The sequence below is a fragment of the Mustela putorius genome, unplaced genomic scaffold (genome assembly GCF_011764305.1).
Source record: "Mustela putorius furo isolate JIRA1106 unplaced genomic scaffold, ASM1176430v1.1 tig00000145_pilon_pilon_pilon, whole genome shotgun sequence".
NCBI classification, from domain to species: domain Eukaryota; kingdom Metazoa; phylum Chordata; class Mammalia; order Carnivora; family Mustelidae; genus Mustela; species Mustela putorius.
In genome coordinates, this window is record NW_025421294.1 from 24181123 (window position 1) to 24197421 (window position 16299).

The 16299-nt window shown below is 49.0% G+C and overlaps 1 protein-coding gene across 2 annotated transcripts in view; it reads left to right on the forward strand.

Moving 5' to 3' along the window:
* SPOCK1 (SPARC (osteonectin), cwcv and kazal like domains proteoglycan 1) overlaps nt 1-16299 on the forward strand; it is a 500003-nt gene that overhangs the window by 413999 nt on the left and 69705 nt on the right. For both annotated transcript variants that reach the window (XM_045075472.1, XM_004744908.3), the window contains one exon: nt 4608-4722. In XM_045075472.1, coding sequence (XP_044931407.1) covers nt 4608-4722 — 115 coding nt within the window. The remainder of the gene's footprint in view (nt 1-4607; nt 4723-16299) is intronic.

Consider the following 16299-nt stretch of genomic DNA (forward strand, 5'->3'; position numbering starts at 1 on the left):
ACCTCTTTCCTCCTCTTCTCTCCCCACAATTCTTTATTTAAAAAAAAAAAATTATGGGTGCTCCTTTATCTATTCCCAAGAGTGTCATTTTGTAGTTCTTTTTGATTGTTTTGTTTCATTTTTTTGCTTTTCCACCTCCAAGCCCAGACTCTAAGGGGTAGGCCCCCAGTCTACCCTCTTTAAGTTGGAGCCTGCAGACACTGCTTTGATGCAGGTCAACGAAGGCCAGCAGATGCTGGTAGGCGGCATGCATCCCTAGTACCTCCGGGGCTGGTGTGGAGGGAGCCAGTAAGTTCCACCGGAGCAAGTCCTTCCTGCCAACAAATCGCCATCCATGATTTTGCCACCTTGTACCTGAAGCTCTGAGCACACTGTGGGAGAGAAGGTGTGGCCATTCTGGAGGCTTGTCATGTGTGAAAGGAGCCAGTGCCATCCCTATGGTGTCAGGAGACACCTGGGTCTCCCTCGTCACATCTCTGTAGGAGAATTTGCATTCTGACTCCATCTTTTCCAAAGGAAGCTGCTCCTGTCCTGATAGGTCAGAGCCCAGTGTCTGCTAGGTCCAGAACCTAGTCATGGGATGGCTGCCTGGAAAAAGTACCATGAGCTGTCTCTTTTTCTCTTGGCCCCATTCTCTTGGCAACCCTCTATGTGAGGGCTAGCATACCTGCCTAGAGTTTTCAGAATCGTTCTATCCACAGCACAGGGCACACTTCTGCAGAGCCCAGAGGCTCTGTGCATTTTCTCTACTTGGGATTGAAGGTGAGTGGGCAGGACGTTCTTGAGCATCTGTGGCTTACAGGTTGGGAGAGGGCGTGGGAGCCCTTTGCTTGGTGTGACAGCCTCTGTCAGGGTAGCCACTCTAGCGGGAAGCACTGTACTGTGGAAGTGGCCTGGCCGCTGTGAGGAAAGCTGGTGCAGTGACCACCTTTTGGCCTGTGTAATTGTTCTTCCCTAGCGAGAGCCTGGGGCAGAGGGGTTGGGCCTTAGGGAAGTGCTATGGGACAGGGACATGCGTGAGGTGCCCCGAGGAGGCCCCCTGCCCAGCAACAGTCCCGGCCAGGCTCAGAACCAGGTGCCCTCTCCCCTTACCCACGGGTGCCCACGTGTGCCCTCATTTACTCCCCTTAGCTCGGTCATCACTTTGATGGAGGCATGTCAACTTTGTTTTATATTTCCTCATGAAATATTTGATACACAAATGTAGATGTCTTATTTCTGTAAGTTGCCAAGCCCAATGACCAAAGCCTTGGAATCTGTCACTGAGCTTTGGGGAATAAACCATTCTCAGGCTTCACGGTGTTTTTCTGGGCTCCTGTCTAGGGCCGTCGTCCTGCCTCTGCCCTAGAGGCCACCCCTGTCTTGGTATTTGTCACCCTACCCCCCCCCCAATATATATTCACACATATGTAGGTATCTCTAAATAGCACGTGCTGAGCTTTATATTAAATGGAATTCTAGTCCTTTGAGCTTCATTTAAATGACACATACTATCTGGAAGATAAAAAAGCAGGCCTGTGCCCTTGAAACATGGGTTTCCACTGATGCAGATAAATCTTGTTTTCTCTGGTAGCACCTCCCCGGGGTCCGGGAGGAGGCCCGGCTGCCTCCGCAGATTGTGACAGCGGCTGTCCACAAGAGGGGATTCTGGGCCAGCCGAGGAAGCGGAGTTACCAGAATCACAGTCTGCAGAGGCTCTCGGGCGAGGGCAGGCCCCCAGGGAAATGGGTGTTCCCGAGCATCTGGGAAGCAAATGGATGAGATTCTGAGTCTATCAATGGATGAGGGTGAGCAGGGAGGCTAGAAGGCCGAGTGCTGGACGGGAGCTCGAGGAGAGGCCTCAGGCAGCCGGTGTGGGTCAAGGATGCTTTGCCGGGAACATCCCGAAGGCTGAGCTCCAGCACCTGTGTTCCTTGTGCGGGTGAGGTGGTTGCAGCTGGGGACCGGGGCGGAGGCCCCAAGGAGCCTGGGGAGCACCACCCATATCCTTTAGCAACTGTTTACTGAACACCTACTGTGTGCCTGGGAGAAGACGTGACTTTCCAGCTGATGAGTACCTCATGGGCTAGTAGGAAGTCAGTGCTGCCACCCTTGGCTACGTTATGCTGTGCTCAGGAAGGGTCCCCAAACATCCGTGGCTTATGGCAGCCAGCAGACAGTAACTCCTTGTTCCTGTTTCATGTTGGCTGCGGTCTCGCTGCAGCTCTGGTGCTTGCCCTCGCCCTCTGGGCCCCAGGCCACAGGAGCGGCCCTAGTGTGGTTCGTGTCATTTTCATGGTAGAGGGAAGAGCAAGAGAGGAGATACGAGTAAGCAGTGGTTCTTAAAACAGCTGCTCAACCCTGGCGGGTCACACCTACTCGCAGTCCCCAGGGAGAGCAAGTCTCGTGGCCTAGGACAGAGGTCCGAGGGGAGGGGATCCCATTTTCCCAGGTGGGCGGTGAACGAAGCCAAGATTCCACTTTCCGGGAGGGCCAGGGAATGTCTGGGAAGAGTCTTACAATCTATCAAGGATACAAACCAGCAATTTAGTCACAGTAGGATTTTTAGTAAGTAAATGTATTGAGTTTTGACTTCACAAAATAATTTTTCATACACAAATATACTGTTGCCCCTAAATTAGCTTTGGAGAATCTCTTGAACAAATAGTTTGAGAACTGAAGCAGGATTGTTTCAGAGCAGGGGGGTGGAGGGAGGAGGTGGGGCTGGCCCCAGTGGTCTTTTCTCCAGCCCTGGGCACATGCACACCGGCTGTGGGATTTGAGAAGAAGCTTTTTACACGGACACCCCTCCCCGCGCCCTTCCAGTCTTCCTCTTGGCTACGTTCTGTCCCTCTGGCTGGTGGCAGGCCATCCCATTCCTATGGGGCTTCTTTGTTCCATCCCTCCATACACACCACTCCTGACCGCCTCACAGTCGTGGTCGCTCGGCTTTAGAAGGACGTGGTCTTTTTTGCCTCTTCATGGAGTTGTTGAGTTTGGAGGCTGAGCCATGGCTGCCTTTCATCCAGTCCCCACCACCCCTCCGGCCACACTGCGCACATACTAGATGCCTAACAAGTCTGTACTAAAGGCATTTGCCTCAAGGGGAAGTCATCACCTCATGGGCTTGTCTGTCGCGCTCTCTCTCGTGAGGCTGGCCACTGTGTGAGTGACACTTGGAGTTACTCAGAGTGGCTCCCGTAGGTTCAGAGCCAGGTTTGAAGCACTCTTGCCCTGGGTTTGTAATCGGGATGGGAATGGAATAGCGGGGTCTTCTTGGTATTCAGCTGTCCTCTGGTGTGCTGGTTTGCAAATGCTTGTGGGCTTTTCAGAAGTACACATTTGTGTTTTCCAAGGGCAAGGACTCTAACTTCCCTTTTTCTTTTTTCCCTTGTAAAAGATTCCCCATGGCCTCTGATAAGAATAACAGACAAAGTGGGTGCTCAGTAAATTTTGTCTGCCCCCTCTTCTTTGGAACCTCCACCAGGTACACACGTGTTTCTCAGCCTGTGGGCCTTAGCAGAAGGTTGGTTACATGCAGGCCTGGATCCTGAGAACTGTACAAGTGGAAAAAGAATAAACTGTCAGACAACTGAGACGGAGGCCAGTAGCAACCTGGGGTACCGTATGGGATATGTGCTCTCCACGTGGAAAGAGCAATGTTGTGGAACCAGGGTCTGAGCCCCACACTCAGACATGGCTTGGAATCCACCCCAAAAGAGCATCATGATTATTTCGTGGGTTATTTAACTGCTCTGAGTCCGTGTCCTGTCCCTTAGATGTCAGGATCCTAAAAATTCTGTTAACTGTTATGCTCTTTTGCACCTGTAAACAACATTCTTTCCGGCCTGTTTTCTGAACCGGTTGAGACTTGACGATAAAAGTAGCTGAAGTAGTGAAAAGGGCAGGAAGTGACCAGAACACTACCAGTGTGGCTGGCGAGGGTTGACATGAAGAGATGGTGACTTTTGAGCTTCACCACTGAATCTTAGAATTAGATGGGTGCTTGCACCCAGTCCCGTGCTAGAGATACCCATGGGTATCCTCTAGGGGGAAGGACTGTATAGCACTCAGGTTTGGGATGGTTACAGCAAAAGCATTCACTCCTTGCATGTCCTGGGTGGGTCAGGGCTGGGCCTCACACATATCACCCAGGGTGTTAACTCGGGATTACCCTGCCCCTGTGCCCAGGGAGATTATATGAGCAGCTGAGAGAGTCTAGGATCCCTGTACTGGGGCAGAGGCACCCTAGGGGAGGAGTAAGGAAACGGAAGGAGATGGCCTTCTGTGGAAGGGGTGGGCCTTGATGGACCCCTGGGACTCTGAGATGTCATTTCAAATGAGTACTTCTGTAACAGTTACAGCTGCATTTATCACCTAGTGAAGTAAGCACCGCAGTGCTCTCCAGTGGTCTCAGAGGTTACCCCGTGCCTTCGGAAAGACATGAAAGGCCATTTCTTTTTCAGCACTCTGCCATGTGGATCTTGACCTGAGATGTACTCCTTCCTTCTCTGTCTTTGCTCCTGTGATCCCACCTGGTTGGAGAGAGACCAGCTGCTTCCTGGGAACGCCACATGGGGTGTCTGCTTGGCTGCCTTCTTAACGGCTCTTCTGCCTCTCTTTTGCAGTGCAAGTTGGAGTTCCATGCTTGTTCTACTGGCAAAAGCTTCACCGTCCTCTGTGATGGGCCCTGTCCATGTCTTCCGGAGCCCGAGCCACCAAAACTCAAGACACAAAAGAATGGTGAGTGGGGATCACAGGAGACACTTGGAGGGAGGTCGATGTGGCCAAGCTCGCCTCCCTGCCACAACCCCTGTTCCTGGAAGTTGGAGGTTAACAGAGCTGTTTGAGTCCACATGGGGGAAATAGAGGGGCTTGGCAAGTACTCCAGCTTGTGTAGGGACTTGAATCTGAACTGCCTTCAGCTACCGTTAAAAAGAAAAGGAAGAACTGAGTCTTGCAGAATAATTCCATGAGACCAAGATATGCATTAGGTTCTTTCAGAGGTTCTCATGTCGGCTGTGACATGAGAAGCGTGGGTTTGTTCACCTCTCAGACCACAGCCTGCCCTGGGGTACGTCTTGGTCTTCCTTGACCTTGAATCTCTAAGTCCTTTGAACTTCTCAAGGGCACATTTTAAAACAGACACTACAGAGAGGTCACAACAGTGATGCCACCAAAGGTGTTTCTTCGCTTGTATATTCTGCTCAGAATGTAGCACAAGCCAGGTGACACACGAAAGGAGAAAAACTCTCTAGCGACAGTGGTTTCTCTCTCATGGCTGAGGGGGCAGGGAAGGTTGGCCATATTTAGATGTTTCAGTGATGGAGAAAGGAAGGCTGTCACTCTGGACTTGGCCTGTTTCTGAGCCTTCCTTAAGGAGACCCAAGCTGGAAGTTTGCCTCTTCCTTCTGTGGAGCTGGGATTTCTCTGTCATCACTGCTGGTCCATGGAAAATGTTGCACGTTTCTGAGGTTGAATGAATGTGTGTGCATAGGCACGCATGTCTCTTCTAAGGCATCTTCTATAGGTAATGAGGGAGGGTGATCTGGGCGAGTGTGTTTATGCCTTCCCTGGTTCGTGGTCCCATTGACTTTTCCAGGGCACATATGTGAAGATGCTGGAATGTGCATTTGTTCATGGTGGCCATCACAGGAATACTGTGCTAAGATACTCTTTGGAAGATTTTGCTCAGAATGTGGAAGCTCTAGGGTCATAACTAATCTCCAGAAATTCCTCTTGATGAGCAAAAAGCTGATCTCCCTGTGTTTGGATCTGATTCATTTATACAACTGCAGTAAGAAGTGTTCATTTGTATACTTGTGCCCTTTGGCATAGGGTCTGAAAACCTAAAGCCCTATAGTGTAAAGAAACTGCAAAACCCAGAAAACTCACTTCTGTCTGAGGATTTCTTAATAACTGCAGGATGTTTCAGTAGTCTCTGTTATTCCGGGTGTATTGTTTACTGGTCTTATTTAATCCTCTAACCTGAGGTGAAGAAACCAAACCAACAAAGTCACCTCCACCATTTTGCCTGTGGTATCTACATGAGGTGGTGGCTTCACCTCTCCTCAGGGTTCCCAAATCTGCTCAGGCTCCCTGATTTGCCATGGTGAGATAACAGACTGGTCTCCTGGGAAGCCTTCAAATGAAGTACAGTGCCTGTTTCTTCCTTTCTTTTTTAAGTAAACTCTGTCCCAACATGGGGCCTGAACACCCAACTCAGGGATAAAGACTTATATGCTCTCTTGACTGAGCCAGCAAGGCACCCCAGTGCTTATTTCTTAATGGTGGGCTTGTCACACATGATTAAATGAGATTAACTCCCAAATACGACACTCCAGGTACAGCCTTGCCTATACCATGCATTTATTTAATTATGTTCTGGTAAAAATTAGAACAGATTCTTGCTGAACATTTGCAAGTTACTGCATTACCATTAATAGCAAAGAGACTTAGAAAAGAGCGTGTTCGAGAATCCGGAAAGGTCAGTGAGAACAAGAATGCTATTTAAAAGTGTTTCATTTGAAAATGCTTGAAAAAGGGTGAACTACTAAGTTAATTGTAAGAGATAAATCAGGAAGAATGAGAAGCGACTTCATATACCTCTCAGGAATGACAACAATAAAAAAGGAATACTAACAGTAACCCAAAACAAATAATCAAAATTATATGTCCTTCATTAGTTCTTTTAGTCGTACCTAATTATTTTTTGTTCCACTGGCTCTCGGACCAGTGATTTGCTTTTGCGAAGTCCTCTGCCTTTGCCCGGAAAGGAGCTCTCTAACTCCACACTGTGTCTCCCATCATCTGACGCTTGTCTGAGAAATACCACCTTGGAAGCTTGCAATGATGAGTCTGTTACTGGAAGTATCGATCAAACTTGGTACAGTTCTTTGCCTGAGGCTCTGAGATTGTCCTCGTTGGTTGAAGACCCACTTTCTGAGCTGTGACTTACTGCAGAGTTTTTATACAGTGTGTGGGGGAAGCAGAAATTACCTGCCAAGAAGGCTGCATGGCTGTCGTTAACTAATTACACATGCAATTACATAGGCAACAACATCCTATCAGGGTATAATGCTTAACTATTTAATACAGATTTGATCAATGTTCACTTGGGGGATAAGAATGCACTACGAGCTGTGAAGGCAGCAATGAGTCCCTGGGGTCATTAGATGAAATGCAGTATTGAGCTTAATAACATTTTACCTGGGCAGAGTGGAGGGAAGGCCGGCCTTTTCCTTTGATTTGACAGGTCTTCCCCTGAGGCTGTCACAAGCAGTGGGGATGAAGGAGAGGGAGATGGTGTGAAGTAGAGGTCAGAGGTGAAATGAGGGGCCGTGACATCACAGAAGCTGCAGGCAGTGGGAGCGGAGACCTCCACCTTCCTGAGACATGTCGGGGGGCTCTGGGCTTTGTCAGAGGCAGTCCTGCTTCTGGGCCTGCTACCGAAACGACATTTCATGGTCTCGCAAACGCAGGTGTGCCAGAAGTCACACAGTGAAGTCACACAGAAGTCACACAGTGGAGCAGTCACAGTTGTCGTTGATGACATTTTCTTTTCAGTCTGATCTCTCTTTCGAGCTTTGGTTCCATGTGGTGGTGACAATAGTCATGGAGTCTCTTCTAGATAGATTCTGTTAATCCCAGGGGTAGCGAAATGCTCGGAAGTCAGCAGTGGCTTATGCATTGTGGAACTGAAGGGCAGTGGCTCCTGCTATTGTCTGTCCCTGTTATCCATCTGCAGAGAGCTGTCACCGCCTCCAGTGAGCTGGCCTGCCGTGTGCACGCTCCCTGTGTCCGATGGAGGACATCTGACTCCCGTCGTGAACTGTGCTTACTGCCACCATTGGGTCAGACCTGGTGCCCGCTCTTCTAGGTCCTGTTCTTCTGGGTTTACTCGTCCTCCCGCAGCCCCCGCTGGCCCCCCTCAGGGCCACAGAAGACTTGGGCATGTCATTCCATAATGTTTTAGTGTCCAAGAAAGACTGGTGAGGGTGATCTCTCAAGCCCTCTGTCCTTGGATCTGCTGGGCAGCCGTTTCTATTTCATGCAGATGGTAGTTCCACAAAGCTTGCCCCCAGTTAGATTTCCACATGGTAGGTGAGCCCAGAGCTTCTTTGTTGCTGGAGCCATTCAGCTGCCTGTGGTTTCACAAGCATCTCATCCCTGCCTGGGACCCAGAGTTGGGCTGGAGAACGGGGGTGAGCAGAAGCTTTCCCAGGGCCTCACCTGCCTTCATCTGTTCTCCTCCTTCCCGAACGGGTACTTCCTGTAGCCTCAGCCTGGCTCAGGGGTGGGTGTGAGTGTCGCAGGCGTGTGAGGCACGGTCTGACACCTGGTCTTGCGAGTCTCGGAGCGTTCTGCTTCTTCTAGCCTTTGGTCTTTGCATTACATCTCCAGTTCTTGCAAATCAGAACTCTCTTGCCTCAGTTTCAAGTTTTAAGAGCTTTTCTAAGAAGTCCAAGCCAAGTGGTTGATTATTTGTTCTCTTGATTTTTATTTTTTCTCTGGCATCTCTCCTTTGATGTCCCCGAAGACCTCATAGAGGTTGGGGTCATCCTTGAATATCTAGGAATATTTCCTCTCGCGCCTCTCAATGACTTCATGACCTCGGATGGGTCACGTAATAGTTTTTTTTAAATCTCTCATCTCTGTGATGCCAGCCTCTGGAGAGTAGAGAAGCAATTGTTTCAAAATGTGTGTGTGTGGGCACCTGGGTGGTTCAGTGGGTTAAGCCGCTGCCTTCGGCTCAGGTCATGATCTCAGGGTCCAGGGATGGAGTCCCACATCGGGCTCTCTGCTCAGCAGGGAGCCTGCTTCCCTCTCTCTCATTCTCTCTCTCTCTCTCTCTCTCTGCCAGCCTCTCTACCTACCTGTGATCTCTCTCTGTCAAATAAATAAATAAAATCTTTTAAAAAAAAAGTGTGTGTGTGTGTGTGTGTGTGTGTGTGTGTGTGTATTAGGAAGAGGAAGTGAGACTGAAATCCGGTGTTAAGCCTGAATTTCTGTGCTCTTTCTAAGAGTTTTCCAGGAAAGATTTGCCACAAATTTCTCTTGGTATTTTCCAGTCCTCAGTAGCCAGCCCAGTTAGAAAGTCAGTTCTTATATCTGATGAACTCTTCAGCTCGGGGCTTATTTCCGCTGCTTTTTCTTCAATCCTCTGTGAAGGATATGAGGAGTGTGAGGCACTTGTTTCTTGATTTCTTCACAGTGGTTGAGAATCTAAGAGAAAAGTAGAATTTTCTTCCCATTAGAGTTGTCAGGATGCATTTTTAAACTAGCCAGTATTTCCCTCCTTTCCAGCCTGAGCCGGGCTGCCTCCTGCCTGTCCTCTACTCTCTCACAGAAACAACCCCCTCCATCCCTGACCTGGGCTTGGCAGCCTTATTCCATCCTGAGGTGGGGTTGAGGCTCCCCCATTGTAGAGGTGAGAATTTTGCAGTTGTATGATATAACATCAGGAAAAGCATCACTTCTGTTTTGTCCATACTGTGTGGAGGGGACCCTTGTGTTCCTGAAGATGCCTGTTTCCCATGAGGACCAGGGGATGGGACCTCAGACTTCCCCTAGAGTGATGCTGTTTTATGCTTTACCAGGTTATACTGACCACCGGGGACCTTTGCGCTGGCCCCATTTACCAGCGCATGGTCTGGTAAGACCCAGTGAGAGAGAGAAAACCTTCCCTGAGGTCAGACAGTGGGTGGGGACGGAGGTCTCATAGTGGAGAGCCTCTGGACCCCCAGGCTAGTGCCTTTGTCCAACTGCCTATGGAGTGTACAGGCACTTGTCCAAATCTTAGAGTGTCAGCCATCAAACAGAGAATGTCCTGGTGTTCTCCACAAGCAGCAGTGTTTTGAAGGCGTTCCACAGAACCGCTCTGCCTTCCCTCGTCATCTGTCTTTGTAGGAGGAAATGGAGACAACATTACTCCAACAACTACAGCTCCTTGTTTGCTTCTCTTATGGAAGGGTGCTAGGGGTCAGCAGGCAACCTGGAATGCTGGACAGGGGCTGGGAGGTGGGGGCACACCTGGTTCGGGCCAGGGAGGAAAAGGGGTGACATGTCGGTCTGTGCAGCGGGGCGTGCTAAAGAAGGAATAAGTAACAGCTTCCCTGCCTCTGAGCTATTTGAAACAGTAGAAAAATAGTTTACAGTGATTTTCTTTTCTCAAATGGTGATTTCAACCCGAGGGCTAGATTCTGGGGGAAAAAAGTTCTGGGTTGACAGACGGTTGTCTAATTCCATTACTTATCACAAGTGGAGTTGGGGAAAAGTGTTTAACTGAGAACAGGAGGTGGTGCCAAAGAGACGGGCTCAGGAGTTCTTCCTAGCTGTAATGTCTCAGTGGAAAAATCCTACCAGAATCCTGCTGCAGAAGCTTCTAGCAAAATGGAGGTTTATCTTTGTATCCAGGAAAGAACATTTTTCTTTAATGCCTGTTGTGTAACAGAGAGAAGGCCTCAGGCTTGCAAACTTGCAATTTAAAAGTGGTTTGTCTTAACCTTCCCATATCCGTTCAGCTTCCTTCGCTTCTTACTTGGTCCTACACCACAGCCAGAAAGTAACCATGTAAAGGAACGTTTAATTTTTAGGACCTTGTTACTCTAAATGTCATGACCTTGGGGTGGGGGGGAGCCTTAAACTGGCAACCGCAAAAAACTAGTCAGGTGCTTAGAATAACTGCTGACTTTGGCTTTAAACTCAGGTTCTTCCTCTTCTGTGAGTTCAGCTCTGCCAAAGCAGAGGTTCTCCTGGTCATGTGGAAGCCCATGGGGCAGCAACTGATGGGAGAGAGTTAAAGATACGAAGGGAGAGAAGGGTAAACGGGGCAGAGGGTGGCCACAGCCCAGACCAGAGAGAAGGGTCTGTGCTAGCAATTAATGGCTTTGAAAGTTCACCTAAATGGCAGTCTTCCCTTGGCCTGACTTTTAAAAAATTTATAAATTAATACATCTTCTTTGACATCTAAATGACTTGGCAAAATTTTCCTCAGATTTCAGTTCTGCTCGCTTTTCGCTGTGTGTGTTTTCAAAACACATATACTAACGTAGTTTATAAACTCTACTTATCCTAAATCAGGATTATATTCTGTGTAATCTTTTGTACCTGCCACTTCTGTATGTCATAGATGTGATTTCATCGAGGCACACAGATAGGTGTTTGAGGGGGTCCGTCTGTCCCCCCTTCATCCTTTCCTCTAGCTAGCCCGCCCACACCGCTCTCCTGAGCTCCAGACTTAAGTATGTAATGACCGCTCAGCATTTCCATTTGATGCCCGGAAGCATCTCGGGCTTCATTTCCCAAATCAGACCCCTGGCCTTTGCTCCCAGACTGTTCCTCGTCCTGCAGTACTCACTGTCTTGATAAATGGCACCTCTGTATTTTGATTTGCCGAAGTGAAAAGGAAATCCTCTTTGACTCGCACGCCACGATCACGTTGACTCTGCTTCCAAAGAGACTTCCAAATCCATCTGCTTCTTCCCACTTCCCCTGCCACTCCCTGAGTGGTCCAAGAGATCCTCCTCTTTTATTCTAGTAGCTTCCTACTTGAACTCTGGGGCCATCCACTCTCTTTTGAATGTAAACATTAAACCAGTTCTGTACAACGTAAGTCAAAGGGTGCCATCCCCTGTTTGAGACCCTCCAGTGACTTCTCACCTTGGTTAAGGGGAGGAGCTGACATCCCTTCAGTGACCTGCCAGTTCCAGTGGGATTGGATGGGCTGCTGCCTGCCTGTACCCATCTTCCGCAGCTGCACGCTTTGCTTGCTCGGCTCTGGTCAGACGGGCTTCCGTGGGTGCCGTCAGAGGAGCCCTCCGTGCTCCTGCCTTGGGGTTCACACTGCCATACTAGCTTCCCAGACACCCACACAGCGTGCTCTGTCAGCCCCTCTTCAAATCTCTACACAAAGGTCACCTAATTGGGAGCACCCCCCCCCCAGCAATTGCTATCCCCCTTCCCTCCTTTGTCTCCCTCAGTCCCACGCATCCCCTTCTTGTACACCGCATTGACCTCTTGTCTGCACTGTCTTGTCTCGCCCACCCAGAATGGAAGTATTAGGATGGTGTTTTGTCTGGATTCTCAACAAGTCTTTGTCAAGCCTTGAAGGACGCTACCTCATTATAAGAGTTATCCTTTATGTAGATGTACCATAGTGTACAGTGTTTAAAATGGCAACAAAACAATCTATCAGGACAAGAGATCAAGAGTACAAGGTGCTTCCTGTGCATACCGGCTAAGCAAGTGACGGGTACATTTATTTCCTCGAACCAGAGAATGTCCTCTCTGTTGCTGGTGGGAACATTCGAGATCTGGAGTGTGGGGTACCTTGCCCAAGGCTGCACGGCTGATAAATGACAGAGTAGGGATCTGAAGGCTTTCTGGAACTTGCTCTCCTACGCTCACATCAGACTGTGTTGCTAACCTAAATCGAACCCACGGCTGTACAGCCACACAGTTTCAAGTGTCTCTTACTGGGCAGTGCGGGCAGCACGGGCAGTGCGTGCTTTCCGCTCTCGGAGCCCGCCCTCCTTCCCTGAGAGCCCAGCACTCTCTGGCAGGTTTTGTGCAAGGAGAGGGAACGAGCGTCCTTGCTCCTTTTCCTCCGTCCCTCTCTGTAAGCACACTGCACTCTCTGCAGTTTATCTCAGCGCTGGCACGGGCTCATGGCTCACCCCCATCCCGGGCTTTCCTTGATAGCCCCACATTTCCCACCCAGCTCCTTGAAGATAAAAATTCATTTGTAATCTGTCCTGAAGTCGACTTTTCTTTCATTGCCCTGCTATCTGTCGGAAAGAAAAGACCGCATTACAATTAAAAAAAAATCAAAATTATAATCGGAACAAAGCAAGGGGCTGCCACCCCGCAGAGCCAGCTGCTTCGTGACAGGGTGGAGGGTCTCTCCCTTCGGAGATCCGAGAGACTCCGTGGGAGCCGCCACGTGGGCAGCCGGGGAAGGTGGGACCCCGCGCTCACAGGTGTGGTGAGAACGGAGGAGCTCAGTTCCAAGTGTAAACATTGAGCTCAGAACCTACAGCTGTTTTGTTATTATCATCATTATTACCTTAGTGGGGATGATGCTGATTCTCTGTTTAAAAACTGAAAGTGGCAATTAGACACGAAGGAAGCAGGAATGTCGCTCTCATGAGTTAGCGTGAGGAATGAGTAACGATGGCAGATAAAGCCCGGAACAAGCAGTTGGCTGCATGTGCGATCCTAGACATTCCCATTGGTCGGGAGTGCAGCCAAAACAGACACAAGACAACCAGGCAGCACTCTTCAGTCTGAGGAGACCGAGGGAGGAGACAGATGGAAATCATGATGGTGTCATGGCGGCTAAAAGCGTGTCTTCCTCTCCCAACCCCAGAAGAGTTAGCCCCAAGGGCACCTCCTACTTGACAAGAAGGAGTGTTGCTGCCAGACGAGGCAGACCTACTGACACAGCAGGAGTTCTGCTGAGGAATCTCATTATTTCAAGACCTCAGACGTGCTCCAGGGAGAAAGAACCTCAGAACCATGGAAGAGAAGTTCTGGGAAATACAGGCGCCATGATCCTGGGGCGGAAGCAGTGGCGAGGATGACCAGGGGATCATAGTGGAAAGAACTCTGGCTTTCCAGTTTCTCAGGGGTGCAGTAGCAGGTGCTGCTGGGGGCACGTCCTTTGTGCTAACTTCTGTTGTGTAGAAGGATCGGTATAAAAACCCAGCTTCCCTATGTGCATGGGTATCCCAGGAAGGCAGTTATACGTGGGCCTGTTGATTCCCACCCCAGCTTCGGGACCCTCAGTTTATTTTGGTCTCCTTGGCCTGGCTGTGCTCTCTCTGTGCTTGAGTCTCTTAAAAGGCTCTTTCCAGCAGGTCGCATCTGGAAGTGAGGCACGGTTGGCAATTGAGTGAGTCTTTAAAGGTCCCACCCCAGTGAGAGATGCGAGCACAGCCCCGATATCACAAATCCTCTAGGCAGGGGATACTGATGTTGTGGAACACGATTTAGAAGTTGGATGTCAAAGACCAGAGAATTAGTGCAGGCAGGGGATTTGATCAGAATTCTGATCATGTGCCAATGCACAGGGACAAGAAATATTCCCCAAAAATGACTTGCAAAAAATTACTTTGATCCAAGTTAAAAAAAGAAAAAAAAAAGGCCCTTCTTTTCATGAGGGTGCTAATCCTTCGGAACTGGTTCCCTGAGAGGCATGACTGAGGCTGAAGAGGTCTGGACCCTTGTCCCCACATCTCTCCAGATTTTAGGATTTAGGAGACTTTGTCCTAAAGCAAGATGATACCCAGGGATTGTTCAGAGTGCCAGGATGGTGGTTTTGGGGGGTGGGGGACAGCTTCAGGTCACCCTGCCGCATTGGCCTGATTGGTGTCAGGATTCCCACCCTTGACTGACTTCCTCCAGGTGGGGATACTGCTGGCTATCCCCAGCACCAGGACCCGGCATCTGCCTTTCTCCCAAACCTTCCCCCCCTGTCCCAACCCACCCCCCCACGCCAACTCTTAAAGGGTCGCCACTGTGGGGTGCCTTCACCTGGCAGGCTCCTGTCTGTGACTCTGGATCTGGCAGTGTGTCCTCTCCACTTGGGACTTGCGCCCCAGCTTTCCCTGTAGACTGTTCACTCCTGTGTGCCCTGCATGCAGCGCAGTGCATGGGCAGGTACAAGGCACAGATGAGGCCATCTTCAGTCATCGTGGAATGAGTTAATTGATCCAATATATAGACTAGTATATTTTTCAAACCACCTTTCCATACTTGAAAAGGTTGGCTATCATGCATGAATTAGGTCCTCAGCTTGAAGAGGCAGACTCAGTGAGTCCCAGCTGCCAGTCTGTGGCCTTCTTGGGTCAGTAGCCTCAGGCTGGAGCCTGACTGCTGTGTGTGTTTCCGGGTCCTCTGGAAAGGGAACAGATGGTGTCGTCCACACCGGCCCCAGGCAGATCTCTCTCCCGTGTCCTGCCTCCCTGGCTTAGGAAAAAGGCTCAAGGTGTCTCTGGAAGCCAGTGTATTTGCCTTGACAACAGAAGTGTAGTGTCCTTTGGAACAGAACGTTCTGTTCGAGTTGACTCAGGCTCTCTTGAGAACACAGAAAACATTTTTCCAGAGCTAGCAAAAGTTTGTTCTCATTTGGATTGGGAGCGTCTAGTACAAGAATCATACACATCTCTGTGTTGTGAAATCGTTGGATTAAATACTGATTATTTCCGTGTCTAGTAGGAAGTGCCTGTTCGGGTTCGGGAAAGGCATAGTGAACTGAAATAATGCTGACCTGTGACTTCATGTACCTTGCCTGTGGAGTCCTCTAAGCCCTATTTGAAATGAAAATTTACATATGCCTGAGTAGCTCAGTTGGTTAAGCATCTGGTTAAGCATCTTGCTTTTGGCACAGGTCATGATCTTGGGGTCCTGGGATGGAGTGCCCGTTGGGTGCCCTGCTTAGCAGGGAGTATGTGTATCGCCCTCTCCCTATGCCCCTCCCCCCGCTCATGCTTGCTCTCTGTCTCTGTCTCTCTTAAATAAATAAATCTTTAAGAAATTTTTAAAATAAAATTTAAAGCTTAAGGTGCTGCTCTGATATCTAGTGTGTTTTGTTTTCTAAAATCAAGGGCAGTTATTGAATTTGGAGGTAGTGATAATGTGTCTACATCCATCATCCAACCATCTGTTCATCTGTCTTTCCATCCATCTGTCTAGCCACCTGTGTGTCGGTTCATCTGTCCATCCATCCACGAGTGACCCATCCAGCATTTAGTAAATGCTTATTCTGTGCCCGGGTCCTGTTCTGTCTCTCCCCTAAGTGGGATGATAAGAACTCTTAACATCAGATACATCAATAACATGTTGTCCATGTGTCTTCATGTGGAGATCACTTATGTCCCAAGGTGACAATTGTCTAGAGCTAGGATGTTTTCTCTCTCTTTACGGATTTGGGTTTGTAAGTCTAGTGCTCCAAGGGCTTTTTTTATTACCTTCTGAGTACTTTGTTAGACTTTTAACCTACTGCTAGCATAGTCTCAGAGGTCAGGGAGGCAAGACTTCATCTCACATAGTTAAGACAAGGAAACTGACTTAAAAATATGGGCACTGTTATATTTTGGAACATTTGATACACTGGCATTGTAGATGGTGACCTCCTTGAAAGTAGGGATTATGATTAATGTATTTATCATTATATCCCCAGCCTAGGGTCTGTTCAATGAACAAGCACAACTAAGTGTAACTGTAAGTCTATAACATATCTATTGCACATTTAATTAGAGCAGTATTTAAAGAAATAAATATCCAGGTTAAAATGGGTGGCTTTCTATGTCTTGTCTG